The sequence below is a fragment of the Heterodontus francisci genome, chromosome 6, assembly GCF_036365525.1.
Source record: "Heterodontus francisci isolate sHetFra1 chromosome 6, sHetFra1.hap1, whole genome shotgun sequence".
NCBI lineage: Eukaryota > Metazoa > Chordata > Chondrichthyes > Heterodontiformes > Heterodontidae > Heterodontus > Heterodontus francisci.
In genome coordinates this window covers 116,778,956-116,806,283 of record NC_090376.1, presented here as the reverse complement: position 1 = coordinate 116,806,283, position 27,328 = coordinate 116,778,956, and the positions used below count along the sequence as shown (strand labels likewise).

General features: G+C 43.2%; 1 protein-coding gene across 5 annotated transcripts in view; it reads left to right on the top strand.

Annotated features, from left to right (window-relative positions):
• atp11a (ATPase phospholipid transporting 11A) overlaps positions 1-27,328 on the top strand; it is a 249,630-nt gene that overhangs the window by 175,219 nt on the left and 47,083 nt on the right. For all 5 annotated transcript variants that reach the window (XM_068034156.1, XM_068034155.1, XM_068034157.1 and 2 more), the window contains exons 22-26: positions 11,058-11,203; positions 16,484-16,543; positions 16,958-17,085; positions 21,346-21,481; positions 23,926-23,991. In XM_068034156.1, coding sequence (XP_067890257.1) covers positions 11,058-11,203; positions 16,484-16,543; positions 16,958-17,085; positions 21,346-21,481; positions 23,926-23,991 — 536 coding nt within the window. The remainder of the gene's footprint in view (positions 1-11,057; positions 11,204-16,483; positions 16,544-16,957; positions 17,086-21,345; positions 21,482-23,925; positions 23,992-27,328) is intronic.

Below are 27,328 nucleotides of genomic sequence, written 5' to 3'. Positions count from 1 at the left end.
CACTGGTCACAGGCTTCCACTCGCAAAAACAAACGTCAACCATCACCCTCTGCCTCTTGCCACTAAGCCAATTTTGGATCCAATTTGCCAAATTGCCGTGGATTCCACGGGCTGTTACCTTCTTAACCAATCTCCCATGCGGGACCTTATCAAAAACCTTACTGAAGTCCATGTAGGTGACATCAACTGCTTTGCCCTCATCTACACATCTCGTCACCTCCAAAAATTCAATCAAGTTAGTTACACACGATCTCCCCCTGACACAGCCATGCTGACCACCCCTGATTAATCCGTGACTCTCCAAGTGGATATTAATCCTGTCCCTCAGAATTTTTGCCAATAGTTTCCCTACCACTGTTGTTAGACTCACCGTCCTGTAATTACCCGGGTTCTTCCTCTACCTTTCTTGAATAATGGTACCACATTCACTGTCCTCCAGTCCTCTGGTACCTCTCCTGTGGCCAGAGAGGATTTGAAAATTTGTGTCAGAGCCCCTGCTATCTTCTTCCTTGCCTCACATAACAACCTGCATACATCTCATCTGGGCCTGGGGATTTATCCATTTTTAAGCCCGCTAAAACAGCTAATGCTTCCTCCCTTTCAATGCGAATTTGTTCAAGTATATCACAATCCCCCTCCCTGATCTCTACACCTACATCGTCCTTCTCCATAGTGAACACAGAGGAAAAATAATCATTTAAAACCTCACCCATGTCCTCCGGCTCCACACACAGTTTGCCACTTTGGTCCCTAATGGGCCTTACTCTTTCACTGGTTATCCTCTTGCCTTTAATATATTTATAAAACGCCTTGGGATTTTCCTTTATCTTGCCCGCCAGTGTTTTTTCATGTCCTCTCTTCGCTCTCCTAATTACTTTTTTAAGTACCACCCTACACTTTCTATACTCCTCTAGGGCCTCTGCTGTTTTCAGTGCTCTGAATCTGCCATAAGCCTCCTTTTTTACCATATCCAATCTTCTATATTCCTTGACATCCAGGGTTCCCTGGACTTGTTGGACCTACCCTTCACCTTTACGGGAACATGTTGGCCCTGAACTCTCACTATTTTCTTTTTGAATGACTCCCACTGGTCTGATGTAGACTTTCCTACAAGTAGCTGCTCCCAGTCCACTTTGGCCAGATCCTGTTTTATCATATTGAAATCGGCCTACCCCCCCCCCCCCAATTCAGTACTTTTATTTCCGGTCCCTCTTTGTCCTTTCCCATAACTGCCTTAAATCTTAGAGTTATGGTCACTATCCCCGAAATGCTCCCCCACTGACACGTCTACCACTTGTCCAGCTTCATTCCCTAGGATTAGGTTCAGTACTGCCCCTTCTCTTGTCGGACTTTTTACGTGTTGGCTCAAAAAGCTCTCCTGTATGCACTTTAAGAATTCTGCCCCTTTTAAGCCTTTTGCACTAAGACTGTCCCAGTTGATATTGGGGAAGTTGAAATCCCCTACCATTAATACCCTATTATTTTTACACCTCTCTGAGATTTGCCTACATATCTGCTCCTCTATCTCTCCCTGACTGTTTGGAAGCCTGCAGTACACGCCCAGCCAAGTGATTGCCCCCTTTTTGTTTTTAAGTTCTACCCATATGGCCTCATTTGAGGAACCTTCTAAGATATCATCCCTCCTTACTGCAGTAATTGACTCCTTGATCAACAGTGCAATGCCACCTCCTCTTTTACACCCTCCCCTGTCACGCCTGAAGATTCTATACCCTGTAGTATTGAGCTGACAGTCCTGCCCTTCCCTCAACCATGTCTCTGTGATAGCAATAATTTCATATTCCCAGGTGTTAATCAATGCCCTCAATTCATCTAGTAAGACTCCTTGCATTAAAATCGATGCAATCTGGCCTTGCATTATTTGCTTGTACCTTAACAGGCCTATATTTGCTCTGCCTTCCAGACTGACACAGTTTCTCTTCTATATTTGACTGTGGTCAAGGATGTCACAGAGAAGCTGCAGGACATCCTTCTGTGGGAGGGTGAACAGCAAGAGGTCATGGTCCACATTGGTACCAGTTACATAGGTAGGAAGAGGGATGAGGTCCTGAAGGCAGATTTTAGGGAGTTTGGAAGGAATTTAAAGAGCAAGACCTCCAAAGCAGTAATCTCAGGATTACTCCCAGTTAAAGGCCTACGTAGGTCGGGAAAAAGAACCTGACCCGAGCCCGACCGAACCACAGCGGACCTGAGCCCGACCCGGCCCGAGTCCCTCCGATTTTGCCCGAACCTGACCGAGCCCGACCATCCCTTTACTTACCTTCTGAATGGGAACCTCCAGGAAGCTGCAGCGCATGCGTGATGACATCATAGTGACATCACTCACTCACTGCGCGGACTCAGTTTCATCCCGGACTCCCAGCTCAGGTAAGTTTTTATTTTAACTTCAATACTTACCAGCAGAGCACTCAACGTCTGTGTCCGGCCCGACCTGACCTGAGCCCAAAAGCCGAGCCCGACCCGAACCCAACACATGCCGTCGGGTCCCATCGGGTTCGGGTCGGATAGCAGGCCTTTACTCCCAGTGCCACGTGCAAGTGGGAGTCGGAGGATTGATTGATTGATTTAACGTGTGGCTGGAGAATTGGTGTAGGAGGGAGGGCATCAGATTTCTGAGGCATTGGGAACGATTCTGGGAACACCTTAACCGGACCAAAACTAATATCAGCGCAGGTAGATTTGCTAGTGCTGTTTGGGAGGGTTTAAACTAGCTTGTCAGGGGAATGGGAACCTGAGGGGTAGCTCAAATTGGAAGGAAGTAAAACTGGTAACAGGAGGTAGAAAAGTAGCAAGTGACATTAGAAGGCAGGTAAAACAAAGGCAAACATCAACTCGGCTTAGAATGCAGAATGTCGAGAAGGCAAGGTTAAGGGCACTCTACCTGAATGCACGCAGCATTCGCAACCAGGTAGATGACTTAAAGGCCCAAATAGAGGCAAATGCCTATGATCTAATTGCCATAAGAGAAATATGTCTACAAGGTGACCAAGACTGGGAACTGAATATTCAAAGATATTCGACATTTAGGAAGGACAGGCAAGAGGTAAAGGAGGTGGTGTTGCACTGATACACAGTGGGCGGCGCAGTGGTTAGTACCGCAGCCTCACAGCTCCAGTGACCCGGGTTCAATTCTGGGTACTGCCTGTGTGGAGTTTGCAAGTTCTCCCTGTGTCTGCGTGGGTTTCCTCCGGGTGCTCCGGTTTCCTCCCACAGCCAAAAAACTTGCGGGTTGATAGGTAAATTGGCCATTATAAATTGCCCCTAGTATAGGTAGGTGGTAGGGTAATATAGGGACAGGTGGGGATGTGGTAGGAATATGGGATTAGTGTAGGATTAGTATAAATGGGTGGTTAATGGTCGGCACAGACTCGGTGGGCCAATGGGCCTGTTTCAGTGCTGTATCTCTAAATTTCTTAATGTACTGATTCCCATCCCTTATTAAGGGAGATCTCAGATCAGAAGAACAAAATGTGGAATCTGTTTGGGTGGAGCTAAGAAACAGCAAAAGGCAGCAAACATTGGTAGGAGTTGTTTATAGGCCACCAAACAGTCATGGTAGTGTGGGGCAGGGCATTAATCAGGAGATTAGAGAGTCATAAAGAGATACAGCACTGAAACAGGCCCTTCGGCCCATCGAGTCTGTGCCGACCATCAACCACCCATTTATACTAATCCTACATTAATCCCACATTCCCTACCACATCCCCTCCTACATTAATCCCATATTCCCTAATACCTACCTAGGGGCAATTTACAATGATCAATTTACCTATCTACCTGCAAGTCTTTGGCGGTGGGAGGAAACCAGAGCACACGGTGGAAACCCACACGGTCACAGGGAGAACTTGCAAACTCCACACAGGCAGTACTGAGAACCGAACCCTGGTAGCTGGAGCTGTGAGGCTGCTGTGCTAACCACTGTGCCGCCCATGTAGCATATAGCATGGCTAATACAGTAATCATGGGTGATTTCAATCTGCATATAGACTGGGTAAACCTAATGAGCACTAATGTTGTGGAGGACGAGTTTCTGGAGTGTGTTAGGGATGGTTTTCTAGAGCAGTATGTTGAAGAACCGACTAGAGAACAGGCTATTTTATTCAATGTTATGTAATGAGAAAGGGCTAATTAATAATCTTGTTGTAAAAGAACCTTTAGGGATGAGTGACCATAATATGATAGAATTTTACATTATGTTTGAAAGTGAGGTAGTTCAATCTGAAGCCAGGGTGTTAAATTTGAACAAAGGACGTTATGAAGGTATGAGGGGCAAATTGGCTAAGGTGGATTGGGAAAATACATTAAAAGGTATGACAGTACATAGGCAATGGATAGTCTTTAAAGAAATATTACATAGTTTGTGGCAACTATACATTCCTTCAAGGCACAAAAACCCCAAAAGCAAAGGCAGTCAACCGTGGATAACAAAGGAAGTTAAGGATTGTATAAGATTAAACAAAAAGGCCTATAAAGTTGCCAGAAATAGTAGTAAACCTGAGGATTGGGAGGATTTTAGAATACAGCAAAGGAGGACCAAGAAACTGATAAAGAAAGGGAGAATAGAATATGAATGTAAGCTAGCAAAAAATATAAAAACTGACTGTAAAAGCTTCTATAGGTACGTAAAAAGGAAACGTTTGGCTAAGACAAATGTGGGTCCATTACAGGCAGAGTCAGGAGATTTTATAATGGGGAATAGAGAAATGGCAGAGAAGCTAAATGATTACCTTGTGCCTGTCTTCACTAAGGAAGATACAAGAAATCTCCCAGAATTAGAGATCCAAGCGATTAGGGGAATGAGGAATTGAAGGAAATTAGTATTGGTAAGAAGGTAGTATTGGAAAAATTAATGGGGATGATGGTTGATAAGTCCCCAGGACCTGATATTCTGCATCCCAGAGTTTTGAAAGAGGTAGCTGTGGAGATGGTGGATGCATTGGTGATCATCTTTCAACATTCTATAGATTTTAAGCGCGGTTTCTGCAGATTCGAAGCTCACAAATGTCACCCCACTATTTAAGAAGGGAGGGAGAGAGAAAACAGGGAATTACAGACCTTTTAGCCTTATTTAAGTAATTGGAAAAATGCTAGAATCTATTCTAAAGGATGTGATAAATGGACACTTGGATAATAATGATTGGGCATAGTCAACATGGATTTATGAATGAGAAATCATGTTAGACGAACCTGTTGGAGTTTTTTGAGGATGTTACTAACAGAATTCATAAAGGGGAGTCGGTGGACGTGGTATACTTGGATTTTCAGAAGGCTTTTGATAAAATCCCCCACAGGAGGTTGGTTAGCGAAATTAAAGCACATGGGATAGGAGCCAATATAGTGGCATGAATTAAGGATTGGTTAACAGGCAGAAATCAGAGAGTAGGAATAAACGGGTCATTCTCGCATTGACAGGCTGTGACAGTGGGGTACCGCAGGGATCAGTGCTTGGGCCCCAGCTGTTCATAATATATGTCAATGATTTCGATGTGGGGACCAAATGTAGTATTTCTAAGTTCGTGGATGACCCAAAACCAGGTGTGTTGTGAGAAAGATGTAAAGCAGCTTCAAGGGGATTTGGAAAGACTTAGTGAGTGGGCAAGATCATGGCAGATGGAATATATTGTGGAAAAATGTGAGGTTATCCACTTTGGTAGGAGGAACAGATGTGCAGAGTATTTCTTAAATGGTAAAAGATTAGAAAGTGTAGATGTACAAAGGGACTTGGGTGTCCTTGTCAATGAGTCACTGAAAGCTAACATGCAGATGCAGCAAGCAATTAAGAAGGCTAATGGTATGTTAGCCTTTATCGCAAGAGGATTTGTGTCCAGGAGTAGTGAAGTCTTTTTTCAATTCTATAGAACATTGGTTAGACTGCACCTGGAGTGCTGTGTGCAGTTGTGGTCACCTTATCTTAGGAAGGGTATTACTGCCATAGAGGGAGCGCCACGAAGGTTCACCAGACTTGTTCTCTGGACTGTCCTATGAAGAGAGATTAGGGAAACTGGGCCTGTATTCTCTAGAGTTTCGAAGAATATGAGGTGATCTCATTGAAACCTACAATTTAAAGGGATAGACAAGGTAGATGCAGCTAAGATGTTTCCCCTGGTTGGGGAGTCTAGAATCAGGGGACATAATTTCAAAGTAAGGGGGAATCCACTTCGGGCAGCGGTGAGGAGAAATTTCTTTACTCAGAGGGTTGTGAATCTTTGGAATTCTCTACCCCAGAGGGCTGTGGAAGCTCAGTCACTGAGTATGTTTAAAGCAGAGATTGACAGATTTCTAAATACCAATGACATAAGGGGATATGAGGAAAAAAGGCATTGAAGTGGATGATCATCCATAATTGTATTGAATGGCGGAACAGGCTCGATGGGCTGAATGGCTTACTCCTATGTTCCTATATGGCAGAAACCAAGTGTAAATTGTCAAGGTGTGATTACCTTTGATGTTCTGAGTCCGAACCATATGACCAGTGAAAGGATGAAGTGGATATGTGAACACTGGTTACACCCCTACCAAAGAGCAAACAAGGTATGGCCTTAGCGTGGTCACTTCTTACCAAAAGTAAAATCAGAAGTCAAGTGTTTTGTGAACTGGTGCTCTTCAGTTGGATATTGGTGAAGGGTTGGATCTTCTGTTAGAATTCTTGGACAAAATTTACAAGAAAGATGACTTATTGAATGCATGGTCAGACTTTGGTAGATTTTGGAAAACAGATGGTTATTCTGTATAGAAGATTGAGGAAATTCAATTTGGAGATCTCAGGTTCAGTGTTCACATTTAAATTGCTAGATTGTGTTACGGTGTCGCATATGGACAGGTTCGTGGTTCTGACTGGGATTCGGTTCTTGGACAAAGACTCCCTGTTGGATCAAATGTCTGCTGCCTTAAAGAAATTCCTGGGGAAACAGTCATTTCCTGCAGCCCTGGTAGAACAAACAGGGCATTCTGCAGTAACACAAAGAATGGAGAACCCCATGTTTACTAGATTTCGAAATGGTCCAAATATTGGACACAGGCATAAGTACAATGGAAGAGTTAAAGACAGGAGGAATGAGGATGAAAGCACCTTTAGCGGGTCTGACTATGAGGTAAGGTAATCTGTCATGATGCAAGACAGTAGTTATCAAGCATGGAAATCAAACTGTTAAGGTTCATTCCTCATGATTAATTGAAGTAATTACTGTGAAGAAAACCACACCTACCAAAAATGGGACATATTCATTTCGTCATATGGAACCTTATTTTTGGACTGTTACTGGATTTGAAATGACTTGTTTAAACAGACCACAATAGTGGCTGAAAACATGGCTGCACATTTACATTCTAAAGGACAGTGGCTGAAAACATGGCTGCACATTTGCATTGTAAAACAGTTGAATAAGAGAGACAATGGAACTGTTCACTGATTCAATTAACAAGATTGGTCTGGGCAACAGTGATGATCCACATCATGTCTCTGTAAGAGACAGCACTCCACCCCCAACCCCCCAAACGAGTGCATACAGTAAGCTTTGAAATCCAAAAAACTTGGCTGGGGAAGTTGTATCAAATAAGGAGCTAGTCACATGACTAACCTGCTGGCCAACTTGGAGTTTTTGAATTGTGCCACACAGAAAAGAACAGGCTGCAACTGAACTTGAAGAAGAGAGCACCTCTCTCTCTCTCTCTCTTCCCCCCCCCCCCCTCTCTATTTGCATGTGTGTTTATCGCATATACATGCTAGTGTGATTGTGTCATGTATTTTTAGTAGTTTTAACTGAATTAGAATTTTAAGGTTAATAAACTTACACCTTTCTTGTTTAAATCTAAGAAAACCTGTCTGGTTGATTTCTTTGCCATTACAGGGCAGCGAACAGGGATTCACTGAGGGGAAGCTAAAAACACGGTGTTTTAAAAATTAAACTCTGTAATGGCCAAACCAGGAATAGGCTGAGAGGGGAGCCCTAGACCCCATCCTCACCTGGTCATTACAATTACAAAATCTCAGCATCCGAGCAACTGAGGGAAACAAAGCACCTTGTACCTCAACTGATAATGTGTTTTGTGATGAAGGTACTGAGGAACAGAATACGGTAGATCAAGCGTTGGATAGTAATGTGAGCGATCATGATGCTCAAAAAAGAGCTATCGCATCCAAAGGACAATTGCCCCGAGTAGGTACTCGGGTAGCATTTATTACAGAGGGGTCTAATAAATGGAGGGATGCAACAATTGTGGGATGTGCAGGAAAATCTACTGGCAATTTAAATATTGGTTGAATGTTCAAGATGATGGCCAAGAAGCAATGTCCATGTACTGGCAGAATGGGATGAAAGAGTGGACAGTATGAAAGCGTAGCGCAAGTTCTAATAATGGGTCTGGAAGTGACTCTTGCGTCAGGAAACAATCCCGTAATGGAGAAAGAGCCTCCGATAGTGTGTGAGGGAGATCTTATGGCAGTAGTCCCAAAAGACATCACAATGCTAATAGAGGCCGTAAATTGAACAGATTCCACACTGAAACGAAGGCTAGAGAGCAGTCTTGGAATAGAATGAGAAGCAAAAGTCCTCGTGACCATGAAGTTTTAGTGGCTGCCAATAAACTTGAGGATAAACTAATAAGAGAAGCAAAACATAAGTTGGAGAGAGTTTGGTGTTCATTCAGAGATACTAGAGAGGGAACAGCTGGCCTTGTCACATAGACGGATTTGTACTGAAAAAACCCTTCCCGATGGGACTTATAAAGCTAAAGAGAGGCTAGTTGCGAGGGGTTTTGAGAATGACTGAGTGATACCGATGTTGGAGTGGACTCTCCCACAGCTGGAAAAGTGATCTTGAAAATCTTTTTAGCTCTTTTGGCTGCTTATTCATGGGAGTGTAGATCCATTGATATAAAAGCCGCATTTCTGCAGCATGATACTTTTCAGAGAGAGGTGTTTCTGAAACTACCTAAAGAGATAGCAGATGCAGAAGAAAAACTATGGAAACTGAATGAATCTGTCTGTGGCCTTAATGATGCTTCCACGGTGTGGTATTTCTCGGTGAGATCTATTTAGTTGAAAATTGGTCGTGTTCAGCAAAAAGCAGATCCTGCAATGTTTTAATGGTATCATAAGGGGAAACTTTCAGACATCGTAATGATGCACGTTGATTTTTTAAGGGGTGGTACTACGGATTTTGAGAAATATGTCATAAATAAGATTAGGACAGAATTTAAGATTGGGAGTCAAGCTTGTGGGGCCTTTTAAATATATTGGTTTAGATATTAAGCAGTCTAAGTCTGGAATAATTTTAAATCAGCAATCCTATTTGGAGAGTGTTACTCCCATCATGTTAATTATGTTAGGTCATCGCAGAAAGATGATGTATCTAAAGCAAAGACTGAGCAATTGCGAAGCTTGATAGGTCAATTAAATTGGTTGTGCACTCAGACTAGACCCAATGCTAATTTTGATGTGCTGGAACTAAGTACAATGATGAAACACTCGAAAGTTGAGAATGGTTAAGAGCAATTAAAAATTAAAAAATTAAATTTGGGGAAATATGTACTGAAGTTCCCATCCTTAGGTGACCCAAAGAACATGAAACTAGTCACTTTTAGTGATGCTTCACATGCTAATTTTCCTGATAAGTATTCAAGTGCAGCTGGCTTCATAATATTTCTGATGGGTGAAAATGGAAAATGTTGTCCTTTAGCTTGGGAAGCCAGAACAATAAAAGTCATTAAAAGCACTTTAGCTGTGGAAACACTGGATCTTATGAAGGCAGTGGATATGGGACAGTGTACACTCTCCAAAAAGTGTGAGTAAGAAAAGATATGTATTGACTTTGCTGGATTGAAACAAATGCTGGAGAGAAAGGAAATCTCCAAACTTAAATGGGTAGATGCAAGTCATCAGCTATCTGATTGTTTCACAAAAAGAAATGCTGGTACAAAGAAATTGTTCGGGGGGTGGGGGCGGTTGTGGTTAGAGGAGGGGAGTCTCACAATGTAATACTTTGTACCTCACACGCAATATATTTTGAAATGTTCTTTGAGCATGTCAATACTTTGTACATAATATGGAATTTATTTTGAAAAGTTCTTTCAGCATATTAATCTAAGTTTTATTTTAAAAGAATAAAGGGAATCTGTTAATTGTGTATCTGTTGTTTAATTAAATGCAGTTGGCCGGTGTTAACTGATGCCTTACTTGAGCAATTATAAGGTGACTCTCACTGAGACTGGTAGAGGGTTTGAGTGAGGAACTACATGTTTGTAATCCTTTTATTCTGTACAATAAATGTGAAACTGAGTAAAGATAGTCTCGAGCATTATCTTTCCATAACACTCTTTCTGGAATTTCACACAGGAAGTGTGAGAAGTGTCATGCAGTGCCATTGGCATCTCCCCCACATAGCTCTCACACCACCTTTCACTGGTTTCTTCCAATGTGTGATCCAGTGATCTTTCCCTCTGTGTTCTGACCAGCCCCACAATGCCTTTTAGTCAACATCTGAGTAATTCAGAACTTTGTGCTTTGGATGTTATGGTGCTGGAGAATGAATTGGGACATCTGACACATTTTGAAGAAGTTGCCATGAAGTCAATGGCACCTGGAAAATGCAGCACCTTCTCAGTATCTTCTTTCACACAACTGAGCTATACAGTCAATGGAATACAACATGCTGAACAACGTTGGAACATAAATTACTTATCTGCTGGCCTCCCTCTAAGGAGTTGTTGCTTTTGAATCCTGTAGCAACAAGTTTTCCTCACTTCCTACCAGAGTGTTTTTCACATTTTACACTCCGAGGCTGCCTAAATTATGTAAATGAGCCGAGCCCTGAGAATTGCAGCAAGGTCAGTGTCCTATGGACGGGCAAAGGATCTGCTCTGTGACCCGAGCCCTAACCCAGCATACCTACCTACCCAAATTATATACTCATAAATAGAGCCAAAGGACAGTGTGATAGAAACAGAGGAAGGTAAAATGCACATCTTTCAAATTCCCCTTTTATTGCTGTGACTGCTTTCATTCTTTGAGTGTTTATCCACCTGAGGTTTTGTTTCTTCAGGTATTTTGGGGAAGGAAGGTCGTCAAGCTGCACGAAACAGTGATTATTGTATTCCCAAGTTTAAACATCTTAAGAAGTTGCTGCTTGTCCATGGCCATTATTATTACATTCGAATTGCCCAACTTGTTCAGTATTTCTTCTACAAGGTGAGTACATCAATTTATACATTTTTGTTAAGGAAAATGAATTGAACGAACAGCTTTTCAGTCTGTGTTTAAAACAAATCTATAATTGCTGACCCAAATACCATTAGATCTGTGTTGTACCAAACACTGGTGAGGACTTGTGTTGTATAACACCTTCGACCATGGAGCACTATTCTGGAGCTCTGTCATTATAAAATCATAAGAACGAGGAGCAGGAGTAGGCCGTCCGGCCCCTCGAGCCTGCTCCGCCGTTCACTAAGATCATGGCTGATCTTTTTGTGGACTCAGATCCACTTACCCACGCTCTCACCGTATCCCTTAATTCCTTTATTGTTCAAAAAGATATCTACCTTAGCTTTAAAAACGTTTACTGAAGAAGTGTCAACTACTTCACTGGGCAAGGAATTCCATAGATTAACAACCCTCTGGGTGAAGAAGTTCCTTCTTAATTCAGTCCTAAATCTGCTCCCTTTAATCTTGAGGCTATGCCCTCTTGTCCTAGCTTCACCTGCCAGTGGAAACTTCCTCTCTACTTGTATCTTATCTATTCCCTTCATAATTTTATATGTTTCTATAAGATCCCCCTCATTCTTCTGAATTCCAATGAATGTAATCCCAATCTACTCAGTCTCTCCTCATAAGCCAACCCTCTCAACTCTGGAATCAACCTAGTGAACCTCCTCTGCACCCTCTCCAGTGCCAGTACATCCTTTCTCAAGTAAGGAGACCAAAACTGCACACAGTACTCCAGATGCGGCCTCACCAGTACCTTATACAGCTGCAACATAACCTCTCTGCTTTTAAACTCAATCCCTTTAGCAATGAAGGACAAAATTCCATTTGCCTTCCTAATTACTTGCTGTACCTGCAGACCAACCTTCTGCGATTCATGCACAAGGACACCCAGGTCCCTCTGCATAGCAGCATGCTGTAACTTTTTACCATTCAAGTAATAATCCTTCTTACTGTTACTCCGACCGAAATGAATGACTTCACAGTTATTAACATTGTATTCCATCTGCCAGACCTTTGCCCACTCACTCGATGTATCTATGTTCCTCTGCAAAGTTTCACAGTCATCTGCACACTTTGCTCTGCCACTCATCTTAGTGTCATCTGCAAACTTTGACACCCTACACGTGGTCCCCAACTCCAAATCATCTATATAAATTGTAAATAATTGCGGTCCCAACACCGATCCCTGAGGCACACCACTAGTGACTGATTGCCAACCAGAATAGCACTCATTTATCCCCACTCTCTGCTTCCTGTTAGTCAACCAATCCTCTATCCATGCTAATACTTTACCCCTGACGCCATGCATCCTTATCTTATGCAGCAGCCTCTTGTGCGGCACCTTGTCGAAGGCCTTTTGGAAATCTAGGTACACCACATCCACTGGGTCCCCATTGTCCACCTTGCTCGTAATGTCATCATAGAATTCCAAAAGATTTGTCAAGCATGACCTGCCCTTCATGAACCCATGCTGCGTCTGCCCAACGGGACAATTTCTATCGAGATGCCCTGCTATTTCTTCCTTGATAATAGACTCAAGCATCTTCCCCACTACAGAGGTTAAGCTAACCGGTCTATAATTCCCCACCTTTTGTCTACCTCCCTTTTTAAACAGTGGCGTCACATCTGCTGTTTTCCAATCTGCTGGGACTACCCCAGAGTCCAACGAATTTTGGAAAATTACCGCCAGTGCACCTGCTATTTCTCCCGCCATCTCTTTTAGTACCCTGGGATGCATTCCATCAGGGCCAGGAGACTTATCAATCCTTAGCTCCATTAGCTTGCCCAACACTACCTCTTCCGTAATAATGATTGTTTCCAGGTCCTCACCTACGTTTGTCTCTTTGTCAATTACTGGCATGTTATTAATGTGAAGACCGATACAAAATACCTGTTCAATGCCTCGGCCATTTCATCATATCCCATAACTAAATTCCTCTTCTCAGCCTCTAAAGGACCAACATTTACTTTAGCCACTCTTTTTTGTTTTATATATTTATAGAAACTTTTGCTATCTGTCTTTATATTGTGCGCTAGTTTTTTCTCATGTTCTATCTTACTTTTCTTTATAGCTCTTTTTGTGGCTTTCTGTTGACCTTTAAAGTTTTCCCAATCTTCTAGTTTCATGCTGTTTTTGGCCACTTTGTATGCCTTCTCTTTCAATTTGATAGCCTCCCTTATTTCCTTAGACACCCATGGCAGATTACCCCTTTTCTTCCAGTCCTTCCTTTTCACTGGAATATACTTTTGCTGAGCACTTTGAAAAATTGCTTTGAAAGTCCTCCACTGCTCGTCAACTGTCCCACCATAAAATCTTTGTTTCCAATCTACTTTAGCCAAGTCCTCCCTCATTCTATTGTAGTCCCCCTTGTTCAAGCGCAGGACCCTGGTATTGGATTTTATCTTCACACTCTCCATCTGTATTCTAAATTCAACCATACTGTGATCACTCCTTCCAAGAGGATCCCTAACTATGAGGTCATTAATTATTCCTGTCTCATTACACAGGACTAGATCTAGGATAGCTTGCTCCCTCGTCGGTTCCATTACATACTGTTCAAGAAAACTATCACGGATACACTCAACGAACTCCTCCTCAAGTCTACCCTGACTGAGCTGGTTCGACCAATCTACATGTAGATTAAAATCCTCCATGATAATTGCTGTACCATTTTTACAGGCATTGGTATGTGCTCAATAGGATGAAGAAGTTAGAAGTGCTGTTACTGAGTCACTAGGAAAGTACCTTGGGTTCTAGTAATATTAGATCCTGACTTGTTCAAATAACTAGAATGGCTGAGAATTATCAGAAATGTGGACTTGTGCCTCAGGTAAATGTAAGAAAGGTCATTCTAATCTTCAGAAATTGGGGGAAAATATCTTAAATATACTATGATGGTTATATTTGATACTCTATGAACTGACAATTATTCTACCTCAGTTTCTCTTTCGGATACTTTCTAGCTTTTTCTCATTTAGTGGAGGTCCAAAGAGACTTGGGGCCCCAGGCACATAGATCATTGATATATGAACAGATAGAGAAAATAATCAACGTGGCTAATGGAATGCTGGGCTTTATATCTAGAGGAGTGAAATACAAGAGTAGAAGTCATGCCTCAGCTACACAAAGCCCTGGTTAGACCACACCTGGAGCACTGTGTTTAGTACTGGACCCCACACCTAAGGAAGGATGTACTGATCTTGGAGGGAGGCAGTGTAAATTCACTAGAATGATACCTGGTCTCCAAGGGTTAAATTATAAGGCGTGATTACACAAACTAGGGTTGTATTCCCTAGAATTTAAAAGATTAGGGCTGATTTGATAAAAGTTTTAAGGGGAACAGATAGACTAATAGAAACTATTTCTACTGGTTGAGAATTCTAGGACTCGGGGGCAGAGTCTAAAAATTAGAGCCAAACCTTTCAGGAGTGAAATTAGGAAACACTTCTACACACTGGTAGAAGTTTGGAACTCTCTTCTGCAAACAGTAATTGATGCTAGAAAAATTGTTAATTTTAAATCTGAAGTTGATAGATTTCTGTTAACCAAAGGTATTAGAGGGAAATGGGGCAAAGGCAGGTATATGGAGTTAGGTCGCAGATCAGCCATGAGCTCATTGTTGGAATAGGCTCGAGGGGCTAAATGACTAACTCTGAGGCAAGGGAGGAGATAGCAGGGGTTCTGACACAAATTTTCAAATCCTCTCTGGCCACAGGAGAGGTACTAGAGGATTGGAGGACAGCGAATGTGGTACCTTTATTCAAGAAGGGTAGCAGGGACAAACCAGGTAATGACAGGCCGGTGAGTCTAACATCAGTGGTACGGAAACTATTGGGAAAAATTCTGAGGGATGGGATTAATCTCCACTTGGAGAGGCAGGGGTTAATCAGTGATAGTCAGCATGGCTTTGTCGGGGGGATATCATGTCTAACTAACTTGATTGAATTTTTCGAGGCAGTGCCTAGATGTGTAAAGGAGGGTAAAGGAGTTGATGTAGTCTCCATGGACTTCAGTAAGGCCTTTGATAAGGTCCTGCATGGGAGATTGGTTAAGAAGGTAAGAGCCCGTGGGATCCAGGGCAATTTGGCAAATTGGATCCAAAATTGGCTTGGTGGCAGGAGGCAGAGGGTGATGGTCAACGGTTGTTTTTACGAGTGGAAGCCTGTGGCCAGTGGTGTACTGCAGGGATCGGTGCTGGGACCCTTGCTGTTTGCAGTGCACTTTAATGATTTAGACGTAAATATAGGAGGTATGATCATTAAGTTCGCAGATGATATGAAAATTGGTGGAGTCGTAAATAGTGAGGAGGAAAGCCTTAGACTACTGGACAATATAGATGGGCTGGTCAGCTGGGTGGAGCAGTGGCAAATGAAATTTAATCCTGAGAAGTGTGAGGTGATGCATTTTGGGAGGACTAACAAGGCAAGGGAATATACAATGGATGGTAGGACCCTAGGAAGTACAGAGGGTCAGAGGGACCTTGGTATACTTGTCCACAGATCACTGAAGGCAGCAGCACAGGTAAATAAGATGGTTTGGAAGGCATATGGGATACTTGCCTTTATTAGCTAAGGCATAGAATATAAGAGCAGGGATATTATGATGCAGCTGTATAAAACGCTAGTTCGGCCACAGCTGGAGTACTGTGTACAGTTCTGGGCACCACACGATAGGAAGGATGTGATTGCCCTGGAGAGGGTGCAGAGGAGAATCACCTGGATGTTGCCTGGGCTGGAGCATTTCAGCTATGAAGAGAGACTGAAAAGGCTAGGGTTGTTTTCCTTAGAGCAGGGAAGATTGAGGGGGGACATGATTGAGGTGTACAAAATTATGAGAGGCATTGATAGGGTAGATAGGAAGAGACTTTTCCCCTTAGCGGAGGTGTCAATAACCAGGGGGCATAGATTTAAGGTAAGGGGCAGGAGGTTTAGATGGGATTTGAGGGAAAAAAAATTCGCTCAGTGGGTGGTTGGAATCTGGAAGGAACTACCTGAAGAGGTGGTGGAGGCAGAAACCTTCACAACATTTAAGAAGTATTTAGATGAGCACTTGAAATGCCATAGCATACAAGGTTACGGGCCAAGTGCTGGAAAATGGGATTAGAATAGTTAGGTGCTTGATGGCCGGCACAGACACGATGGTCCTTAGGGCCTGTTCCTGTATAACTCTACGACTCCTGTTCTGAGGTTCCTAAGTTTGAAATATATCTGATGTCATTTTTTGTGCTGTTAATTATTAATCAAAATAATTCTGTTGTTTTCCAGAATGTTTGCTTCATATTTCCTCAGTTTTTGTACCAGTTCTTTTGTGGATTTTCTCAACAGGTTAGTTTTCTGCTCCATAAATCCATTTTGTATGATCACGTCATTCTGTTGCTTGGGAAGTAAAACGTTGCTGTGAATGTAGCTGATCACACAGGGCAGGAGCACAGTTACAGACTGTTGATCAGGAAAAATGTCAGTAATGAGCACAGGTGCTTCAGTGGCTTTGTGTTTCAAGGTAAAACAAACTGCGTTTCCTCACCCAAAGAATTATGAATGAATGCAAGATGTCAGGGTAGTTGCTGAGTTATAGCTTGGGTCCTTCCCAACAGGGACCGCTGGGTTGCATCTTGCAATTCAAGAGCAGCATTGACGTAAACTGAGATTGGCATCTCAGGCATAAATTCCATGTTAGCTTTTATAAAAATACTTTAGAAGCATGCATGCAAAATAATGGAGGAATTTCTTCCTTTGCAGCCATTGTATGACACTGCATACCTTACATTGTACAACATCAGCTTCACCTCTCTTCCCATCCTGTTGTACAGCCTAATGGAACAACATGTCAGCATCGATGCACTGAAAAGAAACCCATCATTGTACAGGTGAGCTTAAAGACTGTGAACACACGGTGCACATTACAGTTGCTACAGTGTTCTTGTAATGGAACATTATAAAGTAAATTCAGCAAGCCATACTGCTGGGGGGAAAACACGCTCAAAGTGCTGTAGCCCTTCCAGTGCAGCTCCACCACCGGAAGCGCAGGATTGATGAATTTATCTTTAATCTGATGGATTGCATTCCCGAAGGAGGTGTAGAGTGTGTCAAACTTGCAGATGAACTGATTTTCAAATGAAGCTGTCCATCAAAAATTGAAAGGCAGCTTACTGGTGGAATGAGAATATGAACTGAACGAACTGTAGACTTGATAACTGACAAAGATATTGCAGTGTAAGTTTCTTTTGGTGAAGGGCCCTCATCTTGAGCTTTATCGTCAATGCTCAATCATTCAAGTCTCCTCGTGAAATTTAAAGAATTATGATCGGCTCTCCATGGATGGGTGTCTGATCTGTGCCTTCTGATATTTCCCAGCACAAGCAAAGTTCAGACCTTTCCCCTTGCTGCAGCAAAACACCACCAGAAAAGGTGACAATGACTGTAGGAGGGGGCAGAGGTGAATATTCGAAAAGAAACTATTAAAAAAATTTAAAGGAACCAAAATGGAAAAGTCCCCAGGGTAAGGTAGTTCTGTCTCAGAATCACAAAGGAGAGTGGAGAGGAAATAATGGCCCCATTTAGCCTAATTTTGCTATTTGGAAAGAGAACTCTGCCAAAGAACTGAAAATGAGTGAATGTTACACGCCTGGGACAGGGATCAGTCAGGCAATTATAAGCCAGTTAGTTAGTCTCACCTCAGTTGTTGGTGAATCTGAAGTCTATAATGTAGAATGAAACTAGTGCATTTACAAATGCATGGGCCTCCTCAGATATTTGTAAAAGGCAGGTCGTATTTGACTAATTTAATCAAATTTTGAGGTAAGCACGAAGTGTGTAGACACAGGAATGCAATAGGTATTTTATACATGGATTTTCAGGACTTTGATCGATGCCACAGAAGAGATTTGTTATGAAAATTAAGGGATATGGTTTTTAGATTAGAGATACAGCACTGAAACAGGCCCTTCGGCCCACCGAGTCTGTGCCGAACATCAACCACCCATTTATACTAATCCTACACAAATCCCATATTCCTACCAAACATCCCCACCTGTCCCTACATTTCCCTACCACCTACCTACACTAGTGACAATTTATAATGGCCAATTTACCTATCAACCTGCAAGTCTTTTGGCTTGTGGGAGGAAACCGGAGCACCCGGAGAAAACCCACGCAGACACAGGGAGAACTTGCAAACTCCACACAGGCAGTACCTGGAATTAAATGAAATATAGCCGTGTGGATAGACAGATGAGTAAAGGGCAGAAAGCAAAAGGTTGGGGTAAATGAATGTTTTTGGGTTGCTGCAATGTTGATATGCCATAGGGATCAGTGCTGAGATCGCTTTTTTTGTTTCGATTTACATAAATGATTTGGACAAAGCAATAAGGATACAAAGTTTCTGTTTGCTTGTGATGCCAAACTTTGGGGCATGTCAAGGTGTGGAAAGTTGCATGTTTAGCAGAGTGTGCTGGTGAGTGCTGAGACAGTTCAGTGCACAGAAATGTGAAGTAGTACATTTTGGGAAAAGAACAGTGTACCATAAAGGGGAGGTGGTGGCATAGTGGTAATGTCACTGGACTAGTAACAGGCCTAGACTAATGCTCTGGGGACATGGGTTTGAATCCCACCATGGCAGAAGGTGGAATTTGAATTCAATTAATAAAATCTGGAATTAAAAAGCTAGTCTAATGATGGCCATAAAACCATTGTCAATTGTTGCAAAAGCCCATCTGGTTCACGAATGTCCATACCTGGTTTGGCCTACATGTGACTCCGGACCCACAGCAATGTGGTTGACTCTTAACTGCCCTCTGAAATGGCCTAGCAAGTCACTCAGCTGTATCCAGCTGCTACGAAGTCTAAGAAAAGGAATGAAACCAGACGGACCACTCGGCATCAACCTAGGCACTGGAAATAACAGCAAACCCAGCTCAGTGGACCCTGTAGCTGTCCCAACACTGGCATCTACCTGGTAATGTGGGAAATTGCCCAGGTATGTACTGTCCACAAAAAGCAGGACAAATCCAACCCGACAAAGTGATGGAAGGGGTTGTCAACAGTACTATCAAGCAGCACTTGCTCAGCAATAACCTGCTCGGTTTGGGTTTTGACAGGGCCATTCAGCTCCTGACTTCATTACAGCCTTGGTCCAGTTTGGCTAGGGGTGGGGCTAATTCTGGAGCACGTCTTCAGTACTTTTTCTGGAATGTTGTCAGGGCCCATAGCCTTTGCAGTATCCAGTGCCTTCAGCCATTTCTTGATGTCACATGGAGTGAATTGGATTGGCCAAAGACTGGCACTTGTGATGCTGGGGACCTCAAGAAGAAGCTGAGATTGATCATTTCCACTCGGCACTTCTGGCTGAAGATGGAGTTTAGAAGAGTAAGAGGCAACTTAATTGAAGCATATAAGATTCTGAGGGGTCTTGACAGGGTGGGTGTGGAAAGGATGTTTCCTCTTGTGGGAGAATCTCGAACTAGAGGTCACTGTTTAAAAATAAGGGGTCATCCATTTAAGACAGAGATGAGGAGAAATTTTTTCTCTCAAAGGGTCATAAGTCTTTGGAACTCTCTTCCTCAAAAGGCAGTGGAAGCAGAGTGTTTGAATATTTTTAAGGCAGAGGTAGATAAATTTTTGACAAGCAAAGTTATTGGGGGTAGGTGGGAATGTGGAGTTGAGGTTACAATCAGATCAGCCATGATTGTGTTGAATGGCAGAGCAGGCTTGACGGGCCGCATTGCCTCCTCCCGCTCCTAATTTGAATGTTCGTATGAAAGGGGGAATTAAAAGAAATGTTTTCACACAGCGTTATTGGAACAGGGAATGTTTTATCACAAGAGGCTGTTGAGGCAGACATAATTTAGAGGGAAATTAAATAAGTATTTAAAAGAATACAGAGAAAGGCTTGGGAAATGGAATTGAATGGACAGCTCCAGCTGAACAGTTAGCAACCAGCATAGGGTGAAGGGCCAAATGTGCTCTTAAGTTCTGATTCTATATCCACTTGCTGTGGCAGCAATTCGATCTTCCCACGCAACCAATATGATAAACTGTAGAAAGTGCCCCAAAAAATCTTCAGGTTTCTTCCAACTTGGCTGTGATGCATTTTTATTGCCAAGAACAGACACCCCAAAAATAAATCCAAAACACAAAATCTCTTAACAAATGACTCATGTTAAAGGGAAGCTTGCACCTTCTGAACACTTTCAACTCTTCAGTCCTTCTCTGTGCACTAGGTGAAGGATAACTGAGCTAAGGAATTGTAAAACAATTGTGTAATAAAGTATACTGTTTGTTCCGAGGAAAAACTTTTTCACGCAGCAAGTGGTTAAGGTCTGGAATGCGCTGCCTGAGAACGTGGTGGAGGCAGGTTCAATTGAAGCATTCAAAAGGGAATTACACCGTTCTATGAGAAGGAAGAATGTGCAGGGTTATGGAGAGGTGGCAGGGGAATTGGAAGTTAGGGAATTGCTCTTTCAGAGAGCCAGTGCAGACACGATAGGCCGAATAGCCTCCTTCTGCACTGTAACAATTCTGTGATTCTGTTTTATTTTGAGAACTGGAAATGCTATGGGAAATTAAGCTTTTCCAATAATTTATGGACCTAATGATCTGAATTTTGTGTTTTCAGTTAAGTAAAAAGCACGGTGTATTTTAATCAGACAAGAAGGCCACAATGATTTTAAAAGTGTTCTCGTGGCTATTAACCTTAGCTAGCAACTAGAGCTTGAGTTAACATTTCACCATGGAAAATTGTGAAACTGACTTCAATAAATCTGGTAATTTTGGGGCTAGTACCTGAAGAACAATGACCATGAAACCAGTCTGATTTTTCTAATGATCCACCTGGTTCACTATGCCTTTCAGGGAAGGGAGCTTCCCCCTGAACCTTACCTGGCATACTCTTGACACCAGTCCCACACTATTTGATGATTTTTAATAACCTGCAAGCTACACAGTTGTTCAAGACAATAAATGTGGCCTTGCCAGTTTCACTCATATCCCAAGAACAAATTCAGATAAAATGAAGAGTGCAGCTTAAATCAAAAGGAAAAATATGATGCATAAATGTACAGTTTGGCTGAATTCTCAGAATGACCTTAGCAAACAATGCAATTTCAATGCTTTTCTTCTCAAATTACCAGGGACATTGCCAAAAATTCCTTGTTGTCTTGGAAATTGTTCCTTTACTGGACATTCCTGGGAGTATTTGATGCTGTGGTGTTTTTCTTTGGTGCTTACTTTCTGTTTGACAATTCAACCATGACCAGCAATGGACAGGTTAGTTTGTTACCTCAAATCTGTAGGAATAAGGTGACCTAGCTCTAACAGTCTACCATTCTTCTTATCTGTTGATGCTATTATTGAGCAGTATATCTGATATTTTGCATAAGTCATTTAATGACTCATTTAATTTTACAGTTTACTCTATTGCATGCCCATTAAGATTTTTATATTTGCCCAAGGAAAATATAATTTACTCTGACCATTTCCTGCTCTCTTTTCTGCTCTGTTAGTTGGTCAGTAAATTTTCTGTTGTGGCTTTCTTGTCTTGTTAATTTACTTAAACAATTGTGTGCTTTTTTTGTCTTGTTGGTTTACTTTCTGTTTTGTATTTTTTGCTTTTGCTTTTTGCCTCTCTTTCTAACATCAGCTAATGAGGGCCAACTTGAACATGGTAAGATCTCTGTCTTTCTTTCAACTTGTCTTTATCTCATTTTTGGGCAACATACATTGGATACTTTCTGACAGATATGAATAGTTCTGAGTGAACTCTGTTTCTCAAAAGGTAGTAGTGGGTTTGTTAGTGGATGTAACCTCTCTTTTGGCATAAATATTTAATTTCCTCCTCCAGTAACACTGAGTCTTACTAAGTAGGTTACCCAAACTAATACCCCACAGGTGACCAAAGAAAAATATTGGGTAATAGAGATGGTAAAGGAAAAGTTCTACCCAACTTCAATTCCACGGCAGTGTGGGATTGCAATAACATAGTCCAATGCAATAGAAAATCAGCTGAAACATTGAGCCTCTCATGCCATGTAGCATATGTTATACTCCAAAAAGCTTGTTGAAGGTTTATGCTGGAACCAACCTTTACTCAATTTTGCATTTATTTTACAAAGTAAAACGATTACCAATATGCAGCTCCTCCGTCTATACACTCAAGTAAAACCCTAATTAACACCCTCCACCTGCACATGATTAAACACAATTAACACCATATGGAGTGCAACTCAGGACATTCCCGTATGATGAGTTTAGACCGAACACTCCAGTCAATTTGTGCAGTGAGCTGAGAGATCCAAATGCCCTACTTAATAAATAATCAAGGGCTATGATTGAAGCCAAAACAGTATCTTGCTATAGTGAGGATGGGGGTGTCAATTTTAACCCATTACCCTGATGCCACGACCTCCCGCAGACCCCTCTCACCCCCAGCAGGAAGAATAACAAAGAACAGTACAGCACAGGAACAGGCCATTCGACCCTCCAAGTCTGTGCCGATCTTGATGCCTATCTAGACTAAAACCTTCTGCACTTCTGAGGACTGTATCCCTCCATTCCCACCCTATTCATGTATTTGTCAAGATGCCTCTTAAATTTCGCTAAAGACGTCTTGAAAACTTAACACTTCATTCCTGCCTGTGCCGATTTAACTAGGCCCTTTATTGCCTGACTCTGATAATCCTTGTGAAGTGGACCCCAATATGCACCTATGATGTTATTAGGACCCCGCTCAGTAATACCTGTCAGGGAAGATATGGAGGTCCCAATAGGTGGGGCAAGGGACCACAAGAATGCCCCACAAGTAATGTTCCCTTGGACTCCCACCTGCGAGACCCTGTTGAACTGACCGGCCCCCCACCCTGGCAACTTAACCTGTGTGGCATCTGAAACAACCTGACCTTTGCCTTCCAACAGCCAGGTAACCACCTCCATACACCTTATATGGTAACCACCTCTGTGCACCTGTCTCAGCTGGCCCGCTGGACGTGAATGATGCCCAAGAGTTAACGTAGGCCAGGCCTTAAATTAATGTTGCCAGATGACTTTTATGGTAATCTCACTCCCCACCAACCAAAACCATTTCCCAGTTATGATACGACCAAAACGACCATATGAATTCGGAGTAGAAGTAGGCCATTCAGCCCATCGAGCCTGCTCCGCCATTTAATAAGATCATGGCTGATCTGTTTCTGTCTCAAATTCCACACTCCCATCTATCCCCGATCGTCTTAGATTCTTGTTAGGCAAGGGAGCAATCTACCTCTGCCTTAAAAATATTCAATGACCCCGCTTCCACCACCTTCTGAGGCAGAGAATTCCAAAGTTGCACAACCATCTGAGAGAAAAAAAATTCTCCTTGTCTCTGTCCTAAAAGGGTGACCCCTAGTTTTCAAACAGTGACCCCTAGTTCTGGCATCACCCGCAAGAGGAAACATCCCCTTCACATTCACCCTGTCAAGACCATTCAGGATCTTATATACTTCAATCACCAATCAAAACTTGTCAAACACTTATTGATGTGTTAATGTAGAAATCCAAATTGCTGGCTTTACAATCAAAGTGGATGGACTACTTTGAAACAGTCCATGAGTTCTGGTGTGCATCAGAAGTGGGCACGCTGCAGTTCTGTGTGCAGCCTTTGCACGGAGAGAATAAGATACTAAAATCCATCAGTTTGCTGATATATTCTAGATCTGTAAAATTTATCTTTTCAGATGTTTGGAAACTGGACATTTGGGACCCTGGTTTTCACTGTTTTGGTATTTACGGTAACTCTTAAGGTATGTTTGTTTTTAATCTCTTTCACAGGAGTCTGCAAACTTAGAAATATAGCCATTTTTTGAAGGAAACATTGCTCCAGCATCATCCTTTTCCATTTACAATTAAAAGAATCCATTCATTGTGCTCATTTATACCTGCTCAGTACTAGAGTTTGGTTGAGCTTTGGGAGTTTCTGTCTATTTTAGAATTTTAAGTTTTTAAGCCTTTGTCACGTTGTATTGCTCTTATTTTTTTCCATGTAACTACTTTCTGTGCTGTCCCAAATCCTGATTCTTGCATCCATCTGTCTGTAAGGAGGGGGCATTACCTGCAGGGCTTGGGGAAATTTTTCAATGTACAGAGCGATCACCAAACCAACCTCCCATCATAGGGCCCGCGCTGTCCCCTTTTGCTCCAATTTGTAGAGCTGGGATATTTTACCTCACCAGCTCAGGTCTTTTTCACTAATGAGCACATGTCCTCTCAGCAACGCTTCGAGCCACATCTGCACACAGTAAGCCTGCTCCTGTCTGACAAACCCAAGGTCTCCCTTTCCTTCCACTTGAGAGTTCACAGTGTAACCACCTCATATCAAGTCCCAACAATTTCAGCAAAACATGAGGACCAGAATAGACTTGGGAGAAACACAGACAGGGGACTGAATTTTCACCACGAATGTTTTTTGGGTCAGAAACCTGCCTCCGGTGGAAAACTGATTAAAGACCCGATTTTCACAGGGGTAAGCTCTTAAGTGATAAGGAGACGGGTTTCCTGTCCAATTAGTCAGTAGGGATGGGAACGGAGACGGGTCAGGTAAAGTGAGGGACTGATTTGGACTCCACATGGCAGCCATCACTGAGGCTGCTGGTTGGCCAAAGGGAGAAATCTGCTGATTGTGCCAATGCCTTCTACAGCACCAGAGGGAAGGGAGATGCCACAGGGGAACTGGAGGCCTGGAACATGGGACAGGGCAGCCCCTCGCTTCATTGATGCCGACCTGGATCTAATGCTGGAGGTCGTAAGGGAGAAGAGGGAGGCCCTGTTCCCGGAGGGTGGCAGGAGGAGGTCTCTTCGTGCAACGGGGTACCTCTCAGTTCAGCGTCATCTCCCTCCGCCACCTCTTGCTCCTCCTCTGTAACATCATGCTCCTGCTCCTTACAGTCCTCAAGGTCCGCACCCTCTGTAGGGCCATGTTATGGAGAATGCAGCAGACCACCGCAATGACAGAGACCCTCGGTGGAGGGTATTGGAGGACGCTACCCAACCGGCACAGACATCAGAATCGCATCTTCAGAAGCCCGATGGCCTGCTCAATGGTTGTCCTAGTGAGCAGGTGGTATTGGTTGTATCGCTTCTGTGTCTCTGTCTGGGGCTGCCATAGAGGGGTGAGTACCATGTCTCCAAGGGACATCCTTGTCTCCTAGGATCCATCCATGCATATTGGGGGTTGGAGTGAAGATCTGAGGCAGCTTGGGGTACCAGAGGATGAAGGAGTCATACTAGCTGCCAGGAAAGCAAGCGCACACATGGAGGTAGCTCTTGTTGTGGTCGCAAACCAGTTGGATGTTGATAGTGTGAAAACCTTGGCGAATCTGACTGAGTGCCTTAATGGCTATATAGGCGCAATTGATGAAACTGTGTACCTGGGGGGAATCCAGAGATAGTAGCAAAACCCAATGTTCTCTGTCCCTGCAAGGTCGCGCCATCATGAAATGAGTGTACTGTCCAGCGCTGGCAAAGAGGTCATCAGTGACCAGCAAAATGTAGTGGTTTGCAGCTGCTTGTGCGATGCCACGAATGTCCACAGCTCATCCTTGGAAGGAGCCTGAAGCGAAGAAGTTAAATGCCACAGTGGCTTTGGCCACTGGCTGGGCATAGCAGCCAGTGCTATGAGGTGCGAGCTCTTTGGTGACAAGGGAACAAATGTCTGTGACCATCTGCCTGGAGAGTCACAGTCTCTTGCGGCATTGGTTTTTCAGTCATCTCCAGGTCGTTCTGTCTTTGGTGGTAATTCCTGTGGTGAGTGTATGGTCTCCATTACCTCCCTGCCCTTCTTTCCCCTCTCATGCCCTCTTGCTACTTGAGGTTCAGCCCTTCCTGCCCCTCATCATCACTATGTCCAGAATCTTACAGTAGTGCCCCCCTTGCCTGCTGCAGCCACCTTTTTGGACAGGTGACCGCCCAATTGTCCTTGGCAGCCTTGCCCCTAGCTCTTCCCCTGCGATGCTTTTTGTGGTGGTGGGGGTGGGCGGAGTGGGGGTGGATAACAACCCTGTTCAATGCCTGAGTGCTGAGTGTCCATTCTCCCTGCTACCTGTGCAATGCCAAGGGCACCACCCTACCAAATGCCAAGTCCCCCTTTGCCCTGCTTCCCTCTTATGGGGCCAGAGTAACGCCCTGGGGCAGCCATGACTAGTTTTCCACTCTGTACCCGGCTCCCTTCAGCTGTACTGCCACAGACACCTCCAGAAACCTGTGCACCCCCTTCCAAATTCCACGCTGCCCTCCAACGAGCTTTTTAAATACCTTAAATGGCATCTGGAAACTGACATGTCAGCAGCGTGAACCCCCCCGCTCCCCCCCCCCCCCCCCCCCCCCCCAAAACTTTAGGGCATCCGAAAATTCTGCCCATGGCACTGACACAGGCAACTCTAAGTACAGAAACACAAAGACATGTGAGGAGAAATGACAGCAGAGACAGAACTAATACCCTACATAGAGGCAGACAGGCTTGCAAAAAGAGCAAACAACTCTCTGGGTGAGGCATTGTACACAAAAAAAAATCAATAATCCCAATCTGCTGCTGCAACTATTGCAGGACAAGAATCAAGCTCTTCAGCATTCTTGTAATCAAGAAATCCAAATATTCTTGGTCTGTCTTGGACACCCACCAGGGGAGTGGGATAGCGAATGGCACTGGGTGAGTGGCATGGGGAGAATAAAGCACCAGGACCCCAGATGAGATGCATCCAAGGATACCAAAGGAAGTGAGGGTGGAAATCACAGAGGCACTGGCCATAATTTTTCAGTCTTTCTTAGACTTTGGGGTGCCAGAGGACTGGTGAATTGCAAACGTTACACCCTTGTTCAAAAAAGGGTGTAAGGATAGGCCCAGCAACTACAGGCCAGTCAGTTTAACTTCGGTGGTGGGAAAACTTCTAGAAAAGGTAATTCGAGACAAAATCAGTAGTCACATGGACAAATGCGAGTTAATCAAAGAAAGCCAACATGGATTTCCTAAGAGAAAATCATGTTTACCTAACTTGCTAGAGTTTTTTGAGGAGGTAACATAGAGGGTTGATGAGGGCAATGCTGTTGATGTGGTGTACATGAACTTCCAAAAGATGTTTGATACAA